We start from the raw sequence: 24,033 nt of genomic DNA, 5'->3' as shown, positions 1-24,033 counted from the left end.
ACACACACCACATTTCTATATGCATTGCTTCATTGTAAATGTCTTTTAGTGCTTCTGGGCTGACTGATGTAAGATGTTATTTTGAACATGCCAGAGCATCTAAACGGCTCCAGCCTTTTCTTTTCAGCCTGCATTCCTTGATAAGTGGCAAAGCTTCCCACTTATCAGTCACTCAAAGTGACTGTAGCTGTCAGTTGTGTACAAAGCGCAATCAGTTTGGAAGCGGAGACACCAGCATTTTTCTTCTCAGCTTGAAGCAAACACGTTTTGACTGCTAGTCATTCAATTTTAAAGCATCCTCAATTAGGGGCGGATGAAGATATCAAGAAAACACATCCTGAACACCTCCAGACCAGGCAACAGAAAAAAATTTATTGTTATCTCTTGATTTACCTTACGGCAGCACCATCCCTCCTCTTATTCTGACTGCATGACATGGGCGCTCATGACAACACACCCTCTATCATGAAAAGATTGCAATAATATATTATACTAACGCCCTGTGAAAACTCTCTGAGCCTGTTTATGTTCCCTTTGCTCTCTCCCTAATGAACCACCCCACGGAAATTCAGATAATTTATTTTTTTTAAATTTTCACCTGAGGATATTTTCCCATTGATTTTAGAGAGAGTGTAAGAGAGAGGGAAAGACAGAGAGAAACACTGATGTGAGAGAAACACATCCATTGGTTGCCTCCTACACACACCCCAACCAGGGCCTGGCCCGAGGAGAAGCCTGCAACCTAGGTTCCTGCTCTTGACCGGAATTGAACCCGGGACTATTCGGTACCCAGGCCAATGCTTTATCCACTGAGCCAAACCGGCTAGGGCTCAAATAATTTACATTTAAAATTAAAACAAAAGAATCTTTTCTGCTTACTGTCTTTATCAGTGAACAACTTTCTATTCAATGTAAACATAAAATCCAACTGAATAATGACAAGAGGAGAAAAGTTAGCCAGAGAAAGGAACTATGGGAGAGAGAAAATAAAAGATAAAGGAAAGGACTAGAGGCTATGTTAGATGGTCAAACAGCAGCTACACACACAGGTATTGGCAAAGTTGTGGGAAAGAATAGTGAGGTAGGAGTAAAAATGTATTCAGAATTAGATGGTAGTATGGGAAAAAAAAATTAAATACATATCTTGGTAATAAACAGAAAAATATAAAGTGAATGTAATGATTTAAAAATATAGAAACGTGAGTATATGTATGTACATATATTAATATAAATCTTTAAATATATGATATCAAAATTAGCTTATTATTTTACCTTTTAGTTAAATATGTGTATGCTATGAAAGTTCATTAGTTCACCTCTTCTAATTTCCTTAAGTATAACAAGATTGCCAACAAAAAAATAATTATTTTTAAAGATATGTATCTTTTATAAATATAACATCCATTCTTTTGCATTTGTCTGAAGAGATTTAGTTATGTACATTTGCTTATGTGAAACACATGTTTCCTCCATTTATAAATATTAATTTCTCTCACTTATAAAAGAGCACTCTTTTACCTGGTTTATTGTAGAAAGAAAACTAAATTACTTAAAAAAAAATCCTGCCAAACTCAGGATCTTATCAACTCAGTTTGATAAGATCACTTACTCTTATTTTCTCAGAATTATCTGAATTAAATCACTTATTGCTACAGGAGGCACCTTCTTAGTTTACATAGTACTCAACTCTCAGGATCTCAGAAACACACACACACACACACACACACACACACACACACACTCCTTACTTCCACTGACTATTAAATGGAGATAATGCCATAACTTATCTGAATTCTTGTGATAATTATGTGAAATTACCTCCACAGAGTGCTAAATGCTTAAGAAGCAATGGGCTGCTTTTTTTCATCAGTACAGTGCAAAGCACAAAATAATTTCTCAAATCATATTCAGCACAGGAAATGTTGGTTATCTATTTTAATGGCCCTGTAAACATCTCTTTGAATCCCTGGAGAAAATTATTGACTTGCTTGTTATGTACACTACAGAGTGGGTAATGTGATCTCACTTTAATCACTGATACATTCAATAAATATTGTAAAGTTCTTACTATATGCCAGGAACTATTATAAGTACTTTCAGTTTAGTAGTAATCAAGACAGATAAAATATTTGACCCCACAGAACTCATGGGCATGCATGTGTTGTGGTAGTGGTAGGGGTACAGAAAAAAAACAAATAAATAGAAATAGGAAATTAGTGCTGTGAAGAAAAGTAAGGGACTTTTATTTATAGCCAAACTGTCAAGTAGGCATTTAAAAATGGAACGTCGTTGCATATGCATATATTTTGAACATTTTTATTCCAGACACTTTACATCCCATTTACCCCCTGCCCCTCCTTTTCTTTTAGGAAGTTCCTAGATGTGGTTCTGGAGCAAAACAAGGAGGGAAACCAAGGAGGAGAATGCTATTGGGAACAGTGATTCCAGCTCTGGAGAGCCATACATGGACATCTGAGAATGTCAGCTGGACCAACAAAAGCAGGAGGACAAAACAAAAGCAGGAGGACAGAGGGCAAGGAAGCAGGTGTCAAGGAAAAGGGGATTCTGGAGACTTGATTTATTTCTGATAATTCATAGAAATCATAAGGCAAATAACATGAGGGGGAAAATAAAGGCAATTGGAAAGCACAAAGCTACTCATAAAGGAAATAAGGAGTATCCTATTAAAACTATCCAGAAAACAATATTTTAATGCCCACACCATTTATTGAGTTTCAACGTTTAATATTAAGCAATAGGTAAAGCAAACAGGTATATATCTATACACGTACACACACACACATACACTCACACACATAAATTTTGAGTAAACATAGAGATAATGAAAGTTGGCAACTGGGAGTGAGAGAGGAGAGGTGCCATCCTCATCTGACAAGGCAAGTTCAAGAGACACTATGTATAGCTGATTGAACAAGGAAAGAGGTGTAAGCAAACTAAAGTTTCAAAGTACTTATTGGAAGAACTTAAAAGACATATATTTTGAGGTGAAAAAGGGGAATAGGAGGGAATGTCAGGATGGCAATATAGGAACTAAGTAAATTGTCCTCCTGTTTCCAAGTTAGCGATATTTGAAGTTGATAAGTCAGCAATAGCACTGGAATCTATGATAATAAAAGTATCATATGCTAATTAGACTGGATGACCTTTCAGACAAAGCTGGGGCTGCGAGGGAAGCCTGGGTCACGGGTGCCAGAGGGAAGCCGGTGCCGGCAGCCGGAGGGAAGGAAGGCCTACTCTTGCACAAATTTCGTGCATCGGGCCTCTACTTATATTATAAAACTGATAACTAGGAAGCTATCCTCTCTAATAAAATGGTAATATGCAAATTAACCATCACTCTGCTACATACACCACGCCCACCAGCCAAGCCACGCCCACCAGCCAATCAGAGCGAGTATGCAAATTAACCCCAATCCAAGATGGCTACAGCCAGGGAGAGCAAGGTTTCCCAGGTAACAGAGGAAGCCAAGCTTTCCATAGCCATTGCAGGCCTAAGCCTCCACTCAAGCTACAAAGTTTCAATTACAGAAGGTAAACAAATTCAAACAAATGGTGGCAGAATGGAGCTTGAGAGAGCAAGCCAGGGTTGCCGGCGGCAACAGGGGAAGCAAAGCTTTCTGCACACCCTGGCCAGGCTCACCCACTTAAGGCTACAAAGTTTCAATTGTAGAAGGTGAATTAACTGCCACAGAAATGGCTGCCACCCCGGAGGGAGCCCCAGGCTTGGCTCTGCTCCAGGCTACAAAGTTTCAGTTGTAGAAGGAAAATAAATTCCAGATACCAGGGCCTCCCCTTGGGTTGCCAGGGGGCATGACCGGCCTGCAAACCACCACAGGCCCCTCGCTCAGGCCGCCCCACACCCCAAGGGAACCCCCACCCTTATCTGTGACACCCTTCAGGGCAAACCAGCTGGCCCCCACCCATGCACCAAGCCTCTATTCTATCTAATAAAAAAGTAATATACAGATTGATCATCACTGCAACACACAATATAGCTGCCCCCATGTGGTCAAAGATCCTGCCCCCATGTGGACACAAGATGGCCACTACAAGATGGCCAGCAGGAGAGGGCAGTTGGGAGGCACCCGGCCTGCAAGGGAGGGCAGTTGTGACAGACCAGGCCTGCAAGGGAGGGCAGTTGGAGGTGATCAACCCTGCAGGAGAGGGCAGTTAGGGGTAACCAGGCCGTCAGAGGAGGGAAGTTGGGGGCAAACAGGCTGGCAGGGGAGCAGTTAAGCATCAACCAGGCTGGCAGCAGAGTGGTTAGGGGGTGATCAGGCTGGCAGGCAGAAGCAGTTAGGGGCAATCAGGAAGGCAGGCAGGCAAGCAGTTGGGAGCCAGCAGTCCTGGATTGTGAGAGGGATGTCCGACTGCCCGTTTAGGCCCGATCCCACCAGGGTCGGGCCTAAACGGACAGTCGGACATCCCTCCAGGAGTCCCAGATTGGAGAGGGTACAGGCTGGGCTGAGGGACAACCCCCCGCCGTGCACGAATTTCGTGCACCGGGTTTCTAGTTAATAATAAAAACTTTAAAGATTTTGTTTTGTTTTGTTAATCCTCACCTGAGGACATTTTTCCATTGACTTTTAGAGAGAATGGAAGGGTGAGGGAGAGACAGAGAGAGAAGCATCGATCATTGATTGGTTGCCTCCCACATGCAAGGGAGGTATGTACCCTTGACCAGAATAGAACCTATGATCCTTTAGTCTATGGGCATATGCTCTATCCACTGTGCCAAACCAGCTTGGGCAAAACTTTTAAGATTTAAATTGGTTCCTTCTGAGTAAAAATATTGGGCACCACACAGCAGTCTGGGCTCTAAAAATGGACATATATATGCATATCAACCTCTCTTTAGCTACAAAGACACATTTGTATGCATAGAGAAATAACATGAATGACTGAAATTTTATCATTAGGTAATCATTAGGAAATGCATTTAAAAAAAAAGGATTTAAAAGTAGCTCCCTCTGAGTAAAACAAGACAGGTGCAGTTATTATCACTGCTCTTTTAGAAGAGATCACGTATCTTCTCAACTATCTTTCTGTTTCCATTAAGTACAAGAAAGAAAGGAATGTCATCTATAAAGTTACTTCTCTGTATCTCCATATTTTCTCCCCTACTAATCTGTCTGAATTCCAAGAACTGCATCATATCCAGTTGTGGTATATTTTGTTTCATATGGCCAATCATTAGTTGGACCTCAAGGAGTTCATTCATTTCCTTCTCAGGTGGAAATGCTACCTTAATTGCACAGTATTTATTCTTGGCATTTCCAGTCTCTTAAATAGACAAGGTTACTTTGCAATCTCTTTGTGCTCATACACATGTGTGGGGTCTTGTTGAGGGGGGGTAAAATGTTTTCAACTTACCACACTCAGAGAAAGAAATCATAAACCAGCAGGTCAGTCAGGTACTATGCTTTCACGTTTAGCATTATTATATTTTCAATACAATATTTCAATGGATTTCGTTCTGCATAATAATTTACCAAGAATTACCAAAACTCTTAATAAGCTCAGAGAACTTTGGCTCCAATAAAATGAAACCTTGTCACAAATTGGTTGAGCCTATGACTGCAACTTAATCATTCAATTGTACATAAGTCAAATTGTATTTTTACTTTGTAAGAATAAGTTTCCAGTGAAAGAAAACTCATTTTAAAACTTTGGGCCATTAAGCCTTAAATGGTAGAATATCAGTGAAATAAAAATGAGCTAAGCCAAGACTCCAGAAACTTGGAATCCAGCCATTGTTCCACAAGTAACAACTTCTGTTGACATTGGGAAAATCTAACCTTACTTGGGTTCAGCTTATGAATGTCCAAAGGAGAGCTAGGTCTAAAGAAAGGCTTTCTAAAAATCCCTTGTAATTCTAAAATTATATGAATTTGGAACACTGAAGGTACAGTTTTCAGTTGCTCCTGCCACATAGATTGTATTTTTTTCCCTAGAAATTCTCCTTTTGCTGGTAGTAGTCATTAAATTGTCCATCATCAGAAATACAGAGAGAACTAGTTTCTCCTCTGATGACTTAGGCAGAAATGTTTAGCAATGTGTGCTCACTACATGCCAGGCATGATCCCATTTAATCCTCAAATTAACCAGGTGTGATTTGAGTATTGTAATTCCCATATATAGATGGGAGTAATGAAACAGAGGGATTAAGCTATTTTCCCAAGATCACATAGATGAGGTGTGAAGATGCAGAGACTGAATTCAGGTATGTCTAATTCCAGAAAATGTGCTCTCATATACATTTTTTGTTAAATTGTTTATATCAATAAAAATTGAAATACATATGCATGTGTTATATCAATAAAATTTAAATGTCTATGCATATCAATCTCTCTTTATTTCTATCTGCATAGACATATTTATCTGCATAGAGAAATAACATGAATGAATGAAAGTCTATCATTAGCTAATCATTAGGAGATGCATTTAAAAAAAGGATTTAAAAGTAGCTCCCTCTCAGTGAAAGGAGTATATTTAATTGAATGATTAAGTCATTATTAAAATTGTATTTCATACAGTTAAATATATTTCTATATCACCTAAAGAACCAAGCTTTTTCCTACATACTGTGGAACATACACCAGAGAAGTAACAATGTAAAAGAACGAAGATTTGTTCTTTGCTCTGCCTTTAGCTCCAGTCAGAACCAACAGCCCAAAACTATTATCAGACCTGAACAGGCTTAATTTAGGAATCAGAACCAATGACAGGGAGTTATTAAATATCAATTCTTTGCCCCCAAGAGAAAACAATGAACAACAGTAGGGAAAGTTTAACAGAAGGGGAAATGCAACAAATTTGTGGAATCTCTTATGAAAATTCTAACACTGAAATTTCAGTATGGGGATCATGACAAATATTCATTTGACAAGAAGTACAATATCTTTAAATTGCCCTTTAAAATACTGTAAATGGATTTCATAGTAAAACATGTTTTGACTTGGCCCTATTAGATGCTAATAAGAACCTTAAATTCCATTAAGTATTATTAAAAGAGAGTAAAAAAACTTAAAACTAGGACATGCTTCCCCAGCCAAAAGCTGTAGAAATTCTGTCCCATACAAAGCTTACACATAAAAGGGAAACTGGGTCTCCAGAGACAGTCACTTTGTTGCCATAATGGAAGTTCATAGAGGTCACATTCATTTACTTTAAAAATGTTTGGTAACAGTGAACCAGGTCAAGATGAACCAAGGGTCTAGGATCATTATTGGAAACATAAAACACCTAACTATCAGTATTAGAAATAGGTTGATTTAATATAAAAGCTAGATTAGTGAGAAAATAAAATTACTAAAAATTGGCCATGGTAGGCAGAAGCAATACAATAGAAACCTTACCCTCAAAGAAATCTAGAAAGATATTTTTCTCTGACACATTTATAAATTTGTACTAATGTACTAATGTGCATTAAAAGTTAGCTATATAGGTAGTAAGTAGGAATATAAAAATGTTCTTTATTTAAGGACAATTAAAGGAAAACATTGCCAACTAGTAAAAAAAAAAAAAAAAAAAAAAAGGAGACTGAAAATTCTTGGTGTTCCTAAAATTAATAATCTCATAAAAAATGATACAGCACTAGATTGATAATAGGATGTTTCTAACATTAGGATATGATTTTATTTGTAGAATGAACTGGCTTATGATGTTACAAAGGATAACATAAAACTTTCTTAATTCTTCTTTTAATCCTGATTTATGTATTAACCTGGAAGACAACTATAACTTGAAATTCTCTATAAGGAAGTAAAGTAGATTGTATTTTCAGTGCAATTAGAATAATGCAATTTTAGAGCCAAGGATGGTTTTTCAAGAGAGAAAAATAGCTCATGAAGAAGTGATCCTAAGTTATTAAGTAAAACTGTTTAATTTAATAATTCTTATGGTATTTTCTCTTCAAATAATTACTTGAGTAAAACCTACCATCACTTTTTTCATTTGGAGTTGAAAAAAAATAGAATTAACAGGCCCCGATAAGTTTTAAATAATATGGTCATTAGAATACCAGTATGTGAATGTGTGTGCATACAGGCACATACAAACTTGTTCATACATTGTAAAAATTAAATGACATGTACTTCAAATGAAATAAGCATGTCTAAATTAACCTCTCCTTTAAAGACATCTCAGTAAAAGAATGAGAAAAATGTTGGGGAATGTCTTCTCCAGTTATTTAACATATCCATCGAGTGTGACAATTTTTCCTGCTTTCTTACCATCTGTCAATCTAACCCACAAGGCAGATCTGTCTAACAAATTTAAGTTATTGTATGCCTTTACCAATATTTGGACCAGGTTAATGTCTTATATATTTCAATTGAAACCAAAATTTTAAGGGAAGCCTTATTTGTGGAATAGAAACACTGACGTCCTCTATTCTATCAATAAAGGAATTAGAACACATTGTTTTCTAAAGTCCAAAGCAACAATAGAATAAAACATCAAAGAAAATGCAATCAAGATGAATAATGTAAATTGGTATGTTTATTTCTACAAGGTTTTAAAGCTCCATATTTAAGAAAAAAAGTAGATCAAATTCAAAATACATATTTTCAGATATCAAAGAAAATTTAGTCTACGATAAAATATTCTTATGTGAGCATTTGATTACATAAGCATTCACAAAACAATATTTTATAATAAAATTTGTTTTATATTTGATTGCCTTCCATTACAGCAGGTTTGATTTTTGCTGTTCTTCTTACTTGTCCTATGCTGATAAGGGAAATGTGGAAAGAAGAAGAGAAGGGAGAGAAAACAATCTAAAAAAGAAATGTGGTAAAGATTTATGTGAGAAAAACAGAACCTATTCTCCCTTCTTAATCTTTTATTTCTACATATAGCAGTATATCAGTACCTCCCATAACTGTTTGAACAATCTCTCAACAGACAATTTTAAATATATTATGAATTTCATAACTATTAAGTGCTTGCAAGACTGCACCAAATTAACAATTTATAAAATATGCTTTAGAACTATGCTTTTAGTTAATGAATATACTAGAAGCTGTGAAAATGAATTTCTTTCAGATTGTCGGTCTTGCTCAGTACTTATTTTTACCTGGAACATTCCCTACTTCCCAAACTCTTTTTTAAAATAATAACTTGATGGATGTTGCCTCTGTCAGTATCATTTATCTGTACTAAAACTAGAAAGAAGGGTAAATACACAGATATAATATCTCAACATCTCTCTTAATGTTTCCCCCAAATTACCATCAGTGTGACATTATTCCCTTAGGGACTAATGGATATGTGTTTTTTCACTCTGGGAACTAGTGGAAGTCAGCAGCTTAACATTTTGATCAAATGAAATTCTAAGCTTTTAACTTACTCATACTTAGCAAAATTTCTATTAACCATCAGAAAACTTTGTCTCTGATCCTATCTCTACTTTTAACTAGTTGTGTGATGTTGGCAGGTCATTAAACTTGGCTAAAATCCATCCATTTCAACACTAAGTCATTATAACAGAGCTTAAAATCCACATTATATATACAGTGTTCATAATTGTGAAATAATTCCAAAAAAAGGAATGGAAGATGATGATTACATTCAAGTGGTCAAACAAAGCTTACCCTTCTACTTATTTATGGGTTTAGATACATTTTTGCAATTCTGCTTAACAAAAGACTCTCTCAGTCTCATAAAAATCTGTAAAAATTCAGAACTATTGGTACCTTCATCAAACTATAGTGAAATCAAGTGATTTGCAAAGGGCAACATCACTGACTATGGAATTGTACCTTATTTATATTGAGAACTTGCCATAACATTTTTGTTATAACAGGTTTTCAACAATTAAAAACATTTTAAATTTAGATAATCTGATACCATCAACTAAAACTATATTCAAAGTCATCATACTTAGACTAAACATGGAAATCCAATGAACAGTTTTAAACCATTGAGCAACCACACTCCTGATAGAACATATCCCATTAGAAATATGCTTCTAATAATTACAGTTAAGGAAGGTGAAGATTTTGGTTGGATCATCTCATTGATGTATCACTCTCACTGAGGCTGTGACCAGTTCTCTGAAATCTCAGGGAGTACAAGAATGAGTAAACCCTGTGGGCTACATAATCCAGGAAAAATAAATTAGATAAAGTGGAATAAACGCTGTTGATTAAGAAGTCTAAACATGATTAACGAATGAAATAATTTTGACACATTTTGTTCCATCATTTATGATATTCACTTTCAATAAAATATATTGGATTCTCAAGGTAAAACTTCAAGAGTATGATGAATGTTTCCCCACATAATCTGACTGCAAATCTAATAGTTGCTTCCAGATGGATGATGTTACACAGGGTTGGATTCATAGATCCATGACTTAGGTTCCTTCCCTTGCTAGTCACAGCGAGTATGTACTGAACACTTACTATTTGTCTTGATATTACCCTAAAGCCATCCATCCATGGCTTCATTAAATCCTCATAAACACTCTATGAAATAAGTGCTTCCAGAAAAGGAATTTTCAGGAAGAGATACAAATTCTGTCCAAGTTCATAAGGCTAGTGAGTGGTAGAGACAAGACATCACCGGCAAGGTATTTTATCCTTTTGATACCAATACAACTGCTTCCTTTGTTCTTAATTGATGCTTCTCATCATTGTAAATTTCCACATAAGAAATATATGGAGGTTATAGAGCCCACTGTCTACACTAAGGGTAAGATTCTACTTGAACACCAAATCATTATGTTTCCTAACTTCAACCTTTATCGCACATGGCTCTTGAGCATACCGCAAAGTTCATACTGCCGTGACTAAATGAAAACCCACTCTACCTTTCTGCTTTGGTTGCCTTGCACCTCCATCATTAAGAACACATTTACGGCACATTTTAAATATGAAACAACAGAGAAAATGAAACATTTCTAACATTAATTTCCCTTCAATATGGGATGAAAATTGTTGTCAGCTTGCTTAGACTGAAGCTCCCTGACACAGGAGGGCCCACGGCAGGGCCACCACTGTATGATTCTCCTGGCACAGGAGGCAACACAGCATGAATTAGGCTGAACGTAATTTTTACTCTGTAGATCATTTCAATCAGGCACATCTAAAAATGAGAAACAAATATACATTTTTTAATTGGGAGAATGTATGAAACTATGATTTCTGACCTGGATCTGTTGCTGAAGCAAATTGATTTTGTGTTGTTGCTGCAGAAGTTGCTGCTGTTGTCTGGCAATCTGTGGAGAAATAGCACATGGGAAAATTTAAAGTGTATTTATTATAGTCCTATGGGGAAATTACCAACGTTCTGTTTCTCAAAGTTTGATTTGACACTGATTATTCAGATGATGCAAATAGGTATGCTTGTGTCTCTACAGTACCAGTGGTTCATCATTAAGTAGGATCAGTTAAGACATTCAGTCTTTGGGAACTGTTATGGTTCTTTTGGCCTAAAACAAATGAGGCCCTAAGACACTACAACAGTGATCTAATCCAGTATGAAATGTTCATTTCAAAAATCCTACTTCCTGGCGATATCTTAAAAAGATACTATCTCTGACATTTTCAGCTGTTTTCTACGAGTATTGATGAAACAGGGAGGTTTTGTGACCCAGGAGTTCAGAGTAGCACAAACTATTGTAAGATGCTTTATTTCTTAGTGAGGTTTTGTGTTTGTTGGTTGTTTTTTGGTAAATACTGTCCTCATTTCTGCCTCTAAACTGCCAACTCCTCAATGTACTCCATTCTGATTCATGCTACCGTTCTCAACTAAAATGATTCTTAATAAAGTCACTAGTCACTTCCATTTTTAAACTGTGAAGTGATTTTTAGTCCTTACCTTTTGACCTTTCATCAGAATGCAACACTCAAGGCTTTCAGTGATTCCCACACCTTCTTCCTTGACTTCTAGTACATCATGCTCTCCTGGTTTTGCTCCTAAGTCCCAGTCTGTTCTTTCTCAGTCACCTTCGAAGGCTTTATCCACTGTTGTGGTGCTATAAGGCTTAATTTTAGATGCAATTCTTTTCCCTCTATACCTACTCCCATATGTATGCCAAGTGCTTATAAATTTGTTTCTGCAGACTAGACCTCTGCTTCAAGCTTCTGACCTACTTATCCAATGACATTCCCAAAGGTACTTCAAATTCAACAGGTTAAAAACTAAACTCAGGACTTAGCCCTCAGTGTGGTCACCTGAAAGGTAGTCATCTGAAATGCCAGCAACTAGCGCCATCATCCGTTATTTGCTCTGATAATATCCTCTTACTTATTATGTACTATGGTATGAGTCATGAATATTTTGCTCACCATTTGCAAAAACACCTGAATAGTTAATGCAGAATTCTTGATTGAATACCATGAGAAGAGAATTTTAAAACACCTTATTGCATCATAAAGGGTAGGCTACCTTCTCATAAGAATGTAACATAACTCTCCTGTAAGTAAGCACTGGTTCTTATCCTCATCATTGCCATTTTCATAAAAAGTGTATTTCCTTAAATTCAGTATCAGAAAGCTAAAAATTCAGGATAAAATACAAGCAGAGTCCTTTACTATAAATGAAAGAACCAATATAAAGGGGATGGGTCAACATGGCTGCACAATGAACTTTCCATTTCCCTTATGGACATCCGTACAACTATGTTTATTGTAATGTTTTCTTTTAGGAATACAGTAAAAACATTTTTTGCAGAGAGGTAGGAAAGGAGATTGTAGAAAAGGGAATGTCCTTTTTTCCTTAAGTCCAGTTCTTTCCTCCCACACCCCAATATTTCAGTTGATATTAAGGATTTATCAAGAAACTGACTAGCTCATACCCTTCCATTCTTCTTCCTGTTCCAAGCTACTGTTCCCTCTTGCCTGAATTATTGTGATAGCCTCCTATTTGCTCTTTCTGCTTCTGTCCTTGCTCCTCACAACCTATTATAAACCAGAATCTAGAGAGATCCTTTGACAAGGTAAATTGTCATGTTATTCAAAATTTAAAAACACTCTGTCTCAGAGTAAAGGCCATGTAATGCTTGCAAGCCCAATATAATTTGGCCTCCTAGCTCTCTGATTTCATCTTCTCCTTTTCTTCATTTGTCACCCCAATCTTGCCACATTTCACTCCTGTCTCTTGAACACACCAAGGATGTTCCTACTTCCCAAGGATATTCCAGCCTCTGAGCCTCTGCACTTGCTTTCCCCTCCATCTGAAACACTGTTTTCCTAGATAACTGGTTTGTTCACTCCCTCATCCCCTGCAATTCCTTACTCAAATATTACCCTGTCAATAGGGCTTCCCCAATGACTCCCTTTAAAAGAGCCCCTCTATTCAGCACTTTCATCCCTAACTCTCTGTTTTATTTTTCACCATAATTCTTATGAACATATACTATATGTTACATTTTAATTTATTATCTATCTCTTACCAATTAGAATTCAATACATGAGGGATTTTTGTCTGTTTCATTCCTTGCTGGATCCCAGTAACTATAACAGAAGCTGAGATCAACAGATATTTGATCTCATTAGATATCAATAGATATTTGTTGAGTGGATGAATGTGGAATGGAGCTCATGGTCTGGTGGAAAGGCTGATCAGTGAACAAGATCATTAGCATCTCTAAGGGCTGTCAGAGGAAGACTAGAGTGTGCAGAGGAGGCATGTGCTGTACTAAGTAGGGAGTGTTACGAGGAGAGTCGGAAAAGAAACCCTCAAGATAAGATGAACCTAACCTGTATCTTAAGGAATAAATACTAAATGTCATTCAGAGATATCCCTGTGTCCTGATGAAAAGAGGAGTGACCACCACAGTGTTGATTATGCATGTCAGAAATGCATGGTAGAGAGGACCTGGGAGAGCAGATGGGCTCTGGAAAGCTGACCTGCGGCCCATAGGAGGGATCTTCTCACAGGCTGTGTAGGCATCACTGCCTGACATCTCTCCAATATAGGGAAGACATTCTGGCAAAACTTAAGGATTTCTAAAGTTCAAAGGAGAATGTCAGAGAAAGTAAAAATTCTAGAACCTTGTGATGATATTTGGGGATGGGCCAGAATGTGAAAGAGAAAGAAAGGAACCTTGCTCTCCATTACGGATTGCTCAGAGTTTTAGGGACCCTCAAATCACCAAAGTGGGGATTCTTTACAAAGAAATAGCCCCATCTGAGCTACAGTTTCAGAGACTCCCAGAATTTTCTAGAATTCAGATGTCTGAAGGTACTGAAAGTTAAAAACATACATGAAAAGACTGGTGTTTTTCTAGACTGTCACAGGCTAGCATTCTGACCTGTTTTATTATAGGAGGGTAAAGCAAGAGAAATATGGGCCATAGCCAATAACAGGTCAAATATACAGTGAAAGAAAATGATGAAGCATTTCATTAAAAATAAAAATGTCATCTTTCAAGCAGATATGAACTACCAAGTAGAGAGAATAATTTGAAAATAGGGGATCTCTTCAAATATATTTTGAATGTTTCTTTACCTCTTTCAACTAGGCTAGTTTACATTTTGAGAGCAGTCTGGAATGTTTGGCAGTATTGAGTAGCTCTGACTAAACAATGACTCTCCTCCAAGTGTGGATGGTGAGTGGATTGAGCATAAAACATAGGAAGTTATCCCTCTAAAAGATGCACCATCTCTATACAGACAATCACCTTATGTATACCCTCTATCTTCCCTTCTCATTACTAGCAATTTTCCTTTAAGTAACAGTTCTTATGCTTTGTTACCAGTTTCTCACTAGGTGTCAGTTCTTCTACGTGTCATTTCTGACTATCTGATTTCTGCTACAAAAGCTCCATAGAAGCCACACTATTAAGGCCAACAATAAGAATCTAAATGACAAATACAGTAGATTCTTGGTTCTGGATTTGTTCATTTTCCACTCTCTAGCAGCTATATACCAGTATCTCCAAGGATCTACCCTTAGGTCATGTCCATTTTCTCCTGATTTCACCCCTTCTCTAAGTCAAGGCCTATAAACCTGCTATTTCTCTCTATGAAACACTCTGGGCTTAAGATATTAATATGGCTGTATCTTGTATATCATTTCAATCTGAGCCTAAATGCTTGATCCAATCACCTTAGCTAAGAAATACTGCCTTGACATACAAGTAACTATTTATCGAGTTATTCTTCTTATATCTCTTCAAATAACTTATCACTACTTGAGATTATTTTATTAATTTCTTTTTCTTTGTTAATCACCTCATTCCACTAGAATTTAGGGGTTTTGTCTTTCTGGTTGATTGAGGTAGCCTCAGCAGTTAGTTAGCACAGTGCTGGGCACATAAGAAGCACCTGATTGAAAATGAATAAAACTTATCTACTCCAGTGTATTGAACTATCATGTCTATGTAGATAATCTAAGACATTTAAATCAGACCTCTCTTAATTGGTATTTCTACCTGTCTCTCACTTACTTCTAGAGGGACAACCTGACAACAGCTCTAATTCAATATCATATAGCCAGTTGCTGTTACAAAGTAGCCCTCCCCGTGACTTTCCCTATGACTCAACACTTTTCTTCTGCCTTTTGCCCATTCAGAAATTCAACTAAACATAAATCTTCCACCTGTTTATTGCTTTCTTCTTTTCTTTTTCCATGGTCAACACCCTATCTAGTTTAGATTCTTACTCGTTCTTATTATCTAAAATTCCTGCCCCATATTGAAATTTTACTTTACATGGTGAATCCTACCTATTCTTCAAAGCTCCATAACAAACACCTGTTTAGTGAAATCTTCCATGTTCCTGACTGGAAATGTTCTCTTGACTCTCCACAGTTTTTGGTACTTCTCTCATGACCTATCAGCACCTTGATTATAATTACTTCCATGTTACTCACCACTGAAGTAGTGGATAACTTTCTTCAGATCAGAGTTTGCTTTGCCATTTGCCTTTTTACTTATTTATGTGGGCAAAAGGGGAGAGGAGCTTTAAATGATCTTTGTATGCCTAGGAGACTGACATAAATAGCAGGCAAAACAAAGCCTGAGGAAATTGACTGTGTCTCTATTTCTTACCTGTTCTTGTTGCTGCTTGGCCAGCTCCATTTGCTGGCGTTGTTTCTCAATCTGAGATGCAGCCAGTTTCTTCTGCTCATCATGGGCAGCCAACAACTGCTCTCGCAGACTGGTCAGCTGATTGATCATACCCATAAGCTGCCTCTCCTTCTCAGCTAGGCTTTCAGGAGTTCCTGAACATAACACAGCAATAAAACATAGGAGAAAGGAAAAACGAGAAGAAAATTTTTCAATGACAATGATTCTATTGTATTGAGAACTATTCCAAATATAAGGTTCTGCACACAAATCAACATATATTTTCTTTTAGATTTTAACTCAATAGTAAAAAGTCATCATTATTTACCCATCACGAAATATCAGAATGAATAAATATTTTGATTTTTTTTATATAACAAGTAATAACCTATAGCTTTTTTCCCCTTTTATTTTACAAGTAAACTGTAGGCTGACTAGCTACCGATGCTAACCATGTCGAGTCACACTCGACATCCGAGTGCAAAAGGTTAATAGAACTTACTGCCATTGTTTTTTCTTTCTACAGGCTTATTCTCTAAACAGGCACCAAAATTAACTTCGTAGAAAACAAATCTTGTCATATCACTTCCTCTGTTTAAACAACTCTACTATCTTCAGAATAAAATGTCAACTGATTTTTAAGAATGAATGAATTCATTCAAAATATAACCCAACCTTCCCACTTCCTTTTTGCATCTAAATTCTAGTTATACTGAATTTTCCCCCCATACTTCCCAAATAACATCCTTTATAAGTGCCAACTACCTAACCATTCATTCTTCATGCTGGAGCTCATGTGTCATATTCTTTATGATTTTTCCCCTTATTCCCATTAATACCAACCATCCCCTTCCTTAGGAATTCAAATAGTATGTCTCTTTATTATAGCACTTACTCATTAATTGTATTATCTTATTTTCACACTTATCTCCTAAAGTCAACAGACACAGTTGTGACACACTAATTTTTAGTTACCAATTTTTATATCTTCATTACCTACTACAGGACCTGGCATATGCCAAACCATCTAAAACCATTTAACGAATAACATAAAGAATAAAGTCCATTCCCTTTATATCACTCTGAAGTTAGGCATACCATATAGCTAAGGGAAATGAGGAGATGGTTTATCTTATAAAACAGTTGCATAAGTGTTTTGGTTTTGGCTCAAGAGAGTTAAGCCAAGGAACTTATTCTTTTGTTGAGGAAATTGTCCCCATTTTTATAAAAACAAGATAAAGGACTAAATCCTATGGCTTCATCTCAAAATTATCACGTTCTTTTTTTGTTTGTTTGTTTTTGTTTGTTTACCCTCACCTGAGGATATTTTCCCATTGCTTTTTGGGGAGAGTGGGAGAGAGAGGGAAAGACAGAGAGAAACATCGATGTGAGAGAAACACATGGATTGGTTGCCTCTTGCACCAGCCCCGACCAGGGCCCAGGCCAGGGAGGAGCCTGCAACCAAGGTATGTGCGCTTAACTGGAATCAAATCCGGGACCTCTTGCTTGTAGGCCGACCCTCTATCCATTGAACAAAACCAGCTAGGGCTCGAAATGCCATGTGCTTTACATTCTCCCCCCGTGTGTGGGGTGGGGCTCATAAATGACTTTATGGATATTGGAAATTCTAATAATAGTTTTAAAACATTCTAGACTTTGAAAAGAACATTCCTTAATATAATGTAACAAAAGCCACCAGGGAAGGAAACCAGCTTTAGTCATCCCCCTCTAGAGTAAGATATATCATCATCCATGTATTATTTGGATTCCTTCTTCTGCTTTAGTTTCTTAGCTAATGTACTGGGGAACCTGTTAACCCTAAACCGTATTATAAATCAGTCTATGAATTGTCATTTCCAATACCACTCCTTACTCCAGACCACCATCATCTCTTATCTTGATTAATACACCCGTTTTCTAAATCATTCTACCTGGTACCAGTTTTCTAAACCACTCAACCTCCCCTAGTAAATCTCATTCTACCTGCTTCCTCCTCCCCTACTAAAACCCATTCTCCAATTACAAGTTCAGGAAGGGAAATCAAATCATGTCACATGCCTGTATATATCATAAAATGCTGCATAGATAATAAAATTCAAACTCCCTATCTTTAGAAAGCCCTGAATGATCTGCCCTCAACTTCTATGGCATCATCATCTCCCGCTTTCTCTTCTGCAAAAATGTTTCAGTCACATGGCCTTCTTTGAGTTTCTCTACAACCAATATGCAAACATGCTCCCACCTTCAGGCTTCTGTACTCCAATTGTTTCCCTTGGGAAACTCTTCACGTAGATCAGGGTTTCCCAATCCGGACACTGATATTTTGGGCCATACACTTATTTTTCTGGATATCTGTGCTTAGTGTCTCTGGCTAGGTGCTGGTACTACTCCCCACCTAGTTATAACACCCCAACCATGTCTCCAGACATTGCCAAATTTCCCCTGATAGAGCAAAATCATCCCCAATTGAGAACTCCATCAAATGGCTGGCTCTTTTCTTTAATCCATTCAGCATATATCCAAAGAGTTCCTCCTATGTGCCTCACACACATCTAGGTGCTGGAGATGCTACAGTGTACAAACAAGCCAGACAAGAATGTCTGCTTAATAGACTTTGCATTTAAAGAAAGAGATAACCAATCCATAAATCAATCAAACTCAGATCCAACTGGATAGCAGTATTTGTTGAATGAACTGAAAAATATAGCGAATAAATAGACTAATGGGAGAGAATCTGAATTTACAGCTAATGCTTCTTTCAGTGGCGCTCTTATCCAACAAGAGAGCAAGGCAGAACCCCTCGGATTTATTACTTGGGATCTGATTCTTATCCCCAGGCTGCTTGTTTCCAAATGGTCTAATGTTATTTAAACAGAATTATCTCTTTCAGGCCACACACTGAATCAACAATCTCTTTTATCTCAGAATGTTACGTCACCTAAGAGGGGATCTACTTTAATCCACATGCTCAATCCACATAGGACGTCTTTAGTTCGCAAGTCCTGAAAGGCCATAGTATTGCTGAATGGATTATTTCCTCGAATCCATTACTGGCATTACAGAGCTATTTGGTGTTTGCCTTTATGTCCCAACTTCTAGAAAGTACAAAATTATAGCTTTCAAAAATGGCCTCTCTCCTTTTTTTTTACTGTACTAACTTCAGTTGGCATTTTCTTTAACACCAGGTACCACACTTTGCCTGCCTAAATGAATGCCTTCTGAGTAGGGTGAGAAAGGTCCACCAGGGACACCGATGGGAAAGAAATCAGGCTCTAAAGAATTCTTCAAAGAAGGCAGGTGGAGAAACTGATCTAGGCACTTCTGAGTGGCCTAGCCAGAAAACCTCTCAAACAATGAATGCCCTTCTTTTAAAACCTCACCGAGATAGAAATGCTATTTGAGAGAACTTTAGATGCAGATATTACTTGTTATAATGCTACAAATAAAGTTAAGTCAATAAAATACAAAAGTTGCAATGATTTCACTGAGAACAAATGATCTGTTCAGATTAATCAGAGCCACCATGGGTCCCCGATTACTGTCCTCAGGTGAAGTGCCAATGCAGTGACCTTCCGTGTAATGGAAGGTCACACTAGCTGAAACAGTGTGTGACTCAACTGGTTGCCAGCTGGGATGCAGGCACTGTGTTGTCCCCTTTCCAATAACTACAAGGCTGTAAAAGGCATTGCTTTATCCTTCACAGGACCCTTATTCAGTGCCTTTGCTTTAGATAAGGGCGAAAAACTCTATACACTGTCCTGTTACACTATATGGATGATTTGAGAAGAAGAAATAAACAATTTCTTCAGGTAGCTAATCAGTTTATCACACAGATGGACTGCTTGCTGTCTGCAGAGCTTTTTAGGCAAACTGCTTTGTTCTGCAAAACTGGATCAAGTGTCCCTTTGTGTGTGTGTGTGTGTGTGTGTGTGTGTGTGTGCACGCGCATGCACACACACACACACGTGTGTTGGAGGATTGTTTCTAATGTAACTTTAACATCTAATTACTTCACATTTCCAGAGTACCAGACCGTAAAATAGTGTCAATTCATACAAGCAAAATAATCTAACCTGTAAAATAATTTTATGCTTTTAAAAGTGGTGACCTTTACTGACCCACATTGTTTCTTAAAAAGTGAGACTGACTTTAAATAGGTATAACAACAATTTTTTGAGAACAAAACTATACAAACCAAAAACTATTTAGTTTTCCTACTTTAAAAGTTTATCATTTTTTTCCTTGGCTTGTGTTGCTCAGTGATTCTAGCATTGGCCCATGCACTGAAGGGTCAGGGGCTCAACTCCAGGTCAAGGACATATACCTGGGTTGTAGGTTTAATCCTCAGCAGGGGCAGCAACCACATGGGAGACAACCAATCGATGTGTCTGTCTCACATTGCTGTTTCTCTCTTTCTCTCCATCCCTTCTACTCTCTCTAAAAATCAATGGGAAAAATATCCTCCGGTAAGGTTTAATGATAAAAGAGTTTATTAATTTTTTTTTTTTTACTCTTCTGAAAGTAAAAAAACACTTCTTTGAACTTTGCCAAGCTATAATTTTATTCTCTGTCTACAAGCCCTGGAAGTAATTCACTCACAACAACTTGAAGCCAGCACTTAGGAACTGAGCTCAGTCCTCACTTGGCTGTAGTCTTAGATATTCAGAATAGGTGCTTGATGATGTGTGCACACGTACACACTCAGACACACACATTCACTCACTCACTCGCACTTTTCCTGGAACCAATTAGGAGACTTGACTTGGGGTGGTGAACACACACTACCGATGGTGTGTAGTCGAGTTGTGCACCTGAAACCTGTATAATTTTGCTAACGATGGGCACCCCAATAAACTCAATGAAAAAGAAAATAAAAGTTAAATGAAAACTGATCTGGTTAAATAGAGGAGAAAAGTTTCAATCCACAAGAAGACTCGGTAAATACTGCAGGGGCTGTACACATCATGATATATGCAAACATTCTATTCAAATAATTATTCTAAGGTATCATTATTAAATCATCTAACAATAGAATAAAGGTCATACTTATCTTTCCCTACCCTGACCAAAAACAGTGTACACAGTGTATGACTCCATAAGACTTACACCTTTATTTGCCTCATTAAAAAAAAAAAAAAAAAAAAGCTGCCAAACAACAAAGCCATTGTTCTTGTCTAACTTCTGAGGTGGCATGAAAACCACATTCCTGGGCACCACATAACCATCGAGCCTGACCCCCCAAGCTCCATTAAGTCGAATTTATTTACCCCCAGAGGGCAGCACACTATTGTCTCCTCTCCACTTTCTAGCCCCCTACGAACAATGGGGAGTAATTGCAACTGTCATGGGCAGTCAGCAGGAAAGGCAGCCCAGCGCAGTGTTCCCAGTCTTCTGCCAAACCTGACCCCTGATCCGAGCACCCAATCACCCTGCCCCGACAGAAGAAAGATCTACGGCTGCTTTTCAAACGCATCAGAAAACAGCTTTTTGAACAGAACCAGAGGACAATAACCAAACTTGCGCTCTGAATGTGAAGCTTAAAAAAAAAAAACCCCTCAAAATTAAAGACAGAAACTTCTTTTGTGAGGGCACCACAGCTCCCTGAACTAACCACTCAGGCAAGCCAGAGAGGACAGCGGAGCATCGTTCCTCTGAGCCTCTCGTCGCTGCTGTGGCTGCTTTTAAGTCTGACTTGTGAGCAAAACAAGGGAGGGGCGCATGTTTGTCCTCCAATGGAACACAATCACAAGGTTGGGGACGGGCAGGCTTCTCTGTGCTACTCTCAGTCATTACCTGGGTCAGAGGAGAATAAAGAACCCAGGAGAATAACAAGTCCTTTATCTCAGGCGCAAATGGGTTAAAATGCAACAAATTAATATAAGGGCTATGCTGCCTGAGGGAGACACTATTTTGTTCTCTTTAAACTTTGTTTTTGAGCTCTTTAAGGCATATTATTATTTGTCTAAATTGGATTCCATTATAGATCTTGTTGATTAGCACCCATTCATTCTCTCATCTCCCATTCCCACCTAGTCATAACCTGAATCTACCTAAACTCCAAATAGATGATGAAAAGTGAAATCCTCAAACATTTTCTGGGAGTGTCATGTTACTGAGATGTTACTGGCGTGTGGACCAAACATTTTAGAAGACTGATCTACGCTTTGCCTTCCTCCTGGATGCTCTGAGGTGGCGCCTCAAGAGAGACAATGGCCTCTCATTGGGAGAACACATGTGCATGCGCACACATGCAAAAAGTTGTTTATGCCCATATTTCTACATGCATATAAATATACATAGATGTTCAGTCCCAATCACAAAGTATACAGAGTAGCATATAACAATATTTTAATAAGTACTTTTTTCTAAAAAATTATCCTTTAGAACTCAGAACCAAAAGTGTCCTATGAACAACAAACAGAAAACCATAGATTGCATACTATGATCTGAGAAAACACACTTTTAAATTAATTTGTAAGGATTATTTGACCATATTTTTATATAAACTTTAATCTTCTCCCCTTGTTATTAGTATAAGTTTATTAAGAAATGAATATTCAGCCTGGCTGGTGTGGCTCAGTGGTTGAGCATCGACACACGACCAAGGAGGTCACGGGTTCGATCCCAAGTCAGGGCACGTGCCTGGGTTGTAGGCTCAATTCCCAGTAGGGGGTGTACGGGAGGCGGACAATTGATGTTTCTGTCTCATAGATGTCTTTATCTATCTATCCCTCTCCTTTCCTCTCTCTCTCTCTCTCTAAAAAAAAATCAATTAAAAGTAGATATGAATATTCAGTATTATCTGAAGCCCATATAGGATTTTTCTCTTTGTTGTATGTAATTTCTGATACACACACACACACACACACCACCAAAAACATTGCCCTTATTAATACAAAGCAAATTTCTTTTAAATTTCCCCATTAATCATTCTGGTTTCAAATGTAGATTATGTACATCCATACTTCCAATATGTAGACTATGTGAAATCACCTCAAAATATGCAGCTTTTAACTCTTCTTTAGATATTCCTATTTAAGAAGTAAATCACGTATCTTTTAATGATGAAAACCAAAGCCTTCTAAAGATACAGTAAGGTTATTTTATTAAAACAACACACCACTTATCCCATACAGTACAAAGAGAGAAAATAATTTTGGATTATTTTGGATCTAAATAATTGTAAACATATTACCTTTTATTTCACCAAAGTTCCCTGATCCCATTGCAAGAAGCTTGTCTTTCCAGTCCTTTGATAGTAGCTTTTCAATACTGGGGGTTTCTAAGTAAAGAAGGAAAAAAAAATAATGTAAGCAAATCAACATGACTGTCTTTACAATGGAGCTCATTAAAAGCCTATCTGCTAAAAATAAGGCTGTCCCTATCCCAGCCCCAGTTCATAATGACTTCATCAACAAACTGATAACAGGGGAGGGAAAAAAGAGTGTGTTTTGTCACCTGCTGTTTCAAAATCATTAGCTTTTTCCTCTTGCAGAACAAAGCCCTTCTAATTCTTTATGACAATGGGTACATATAAACCTGCAGTTCATTGTTCTTCAATTTGGTGAATAAATCCCTGCTATAATGGGTGCTTGTCAATTTCAGGGTGTTAGTCTGCAGTCAAAAAAATAATTATGTTGATAAAATGCAGAGTAAAAAAAAAAAGGGCAAAGAATTAGCTCTTAAATCTGCTACATGTAATTATATCCCTCTGTGTGTTTACAATTACATCCACTTTATAATATGTGTTTAACATCGTGTGGTGGTAAGCACACTGTGGAAAGATTTGCTGCGAACATTAAAAAAAAAAAGTTGGTACAAAGGAAGCTTTACAAAGATTGCAAAATCTAGAGAGGTGAGTAATGCCTTTAATGGGCACTTATTATTTGCTTATTTCAGATTTGTGTCACACTCATTTTAAAATGCCCTGTATTGGGACAGGGCACACATATTTTAGAGAGCAAAGTTATGCTTCCCTCTGATATTTGTTT

The 24,033-nt window shown here is 37.4% G+C and overlaps 1 protein-coding gene across 1 annotated transcript in view; it reads right to left on the bottom strand.

Moving 5' to 3' along the window:
- SOX5 (SRY-box transcription factor 5) overlaps positions 1-24,033 on the bottom strand; it is a 971,057-nt gene that overhangs the window by 190,718 nt on the left and 756,306 nt on the right. The window contains exons 9-11 of the mRNA XM_054719220.1: positions 23,238-23,324; positions 16,025-16,197; positions 11,177-11,245 (exon numbers count right to left, since the gene is read on the bottom strand). Coding sequence (XP_054575195.1) covers positions 11,177-11,245; positions 16,025-16,197; positions 23,238-23,324 — 329 coding nt within the window. The remainder of the gene's footprint in view (positions 1-11,176; positions 11,246-16,024; positions 16,198-23,237; positions 23,325-24,033) is intronic.

Source organism: Eptesicus fuscus, chromosome 7 (assembly GCF_027574615.1).
Source record: "Eptesicus fuscus isolate TK198812 chromosome 7, DD_ASM_mEF_20220401, whole genome shotgun sequence".
Classification (NCBI taxonomy): domain Eukaryota; kingdom Metazoa; phylum Chordata; class Mammalia; order Chiroptera; family Vespertilionidae; genus Eptesicus; species Eptesicus fuscus.
Note: the sequence above shows the minus strand (reverse complement) of the source record. Positions and strands in the feature narration are given on the sequence as shown.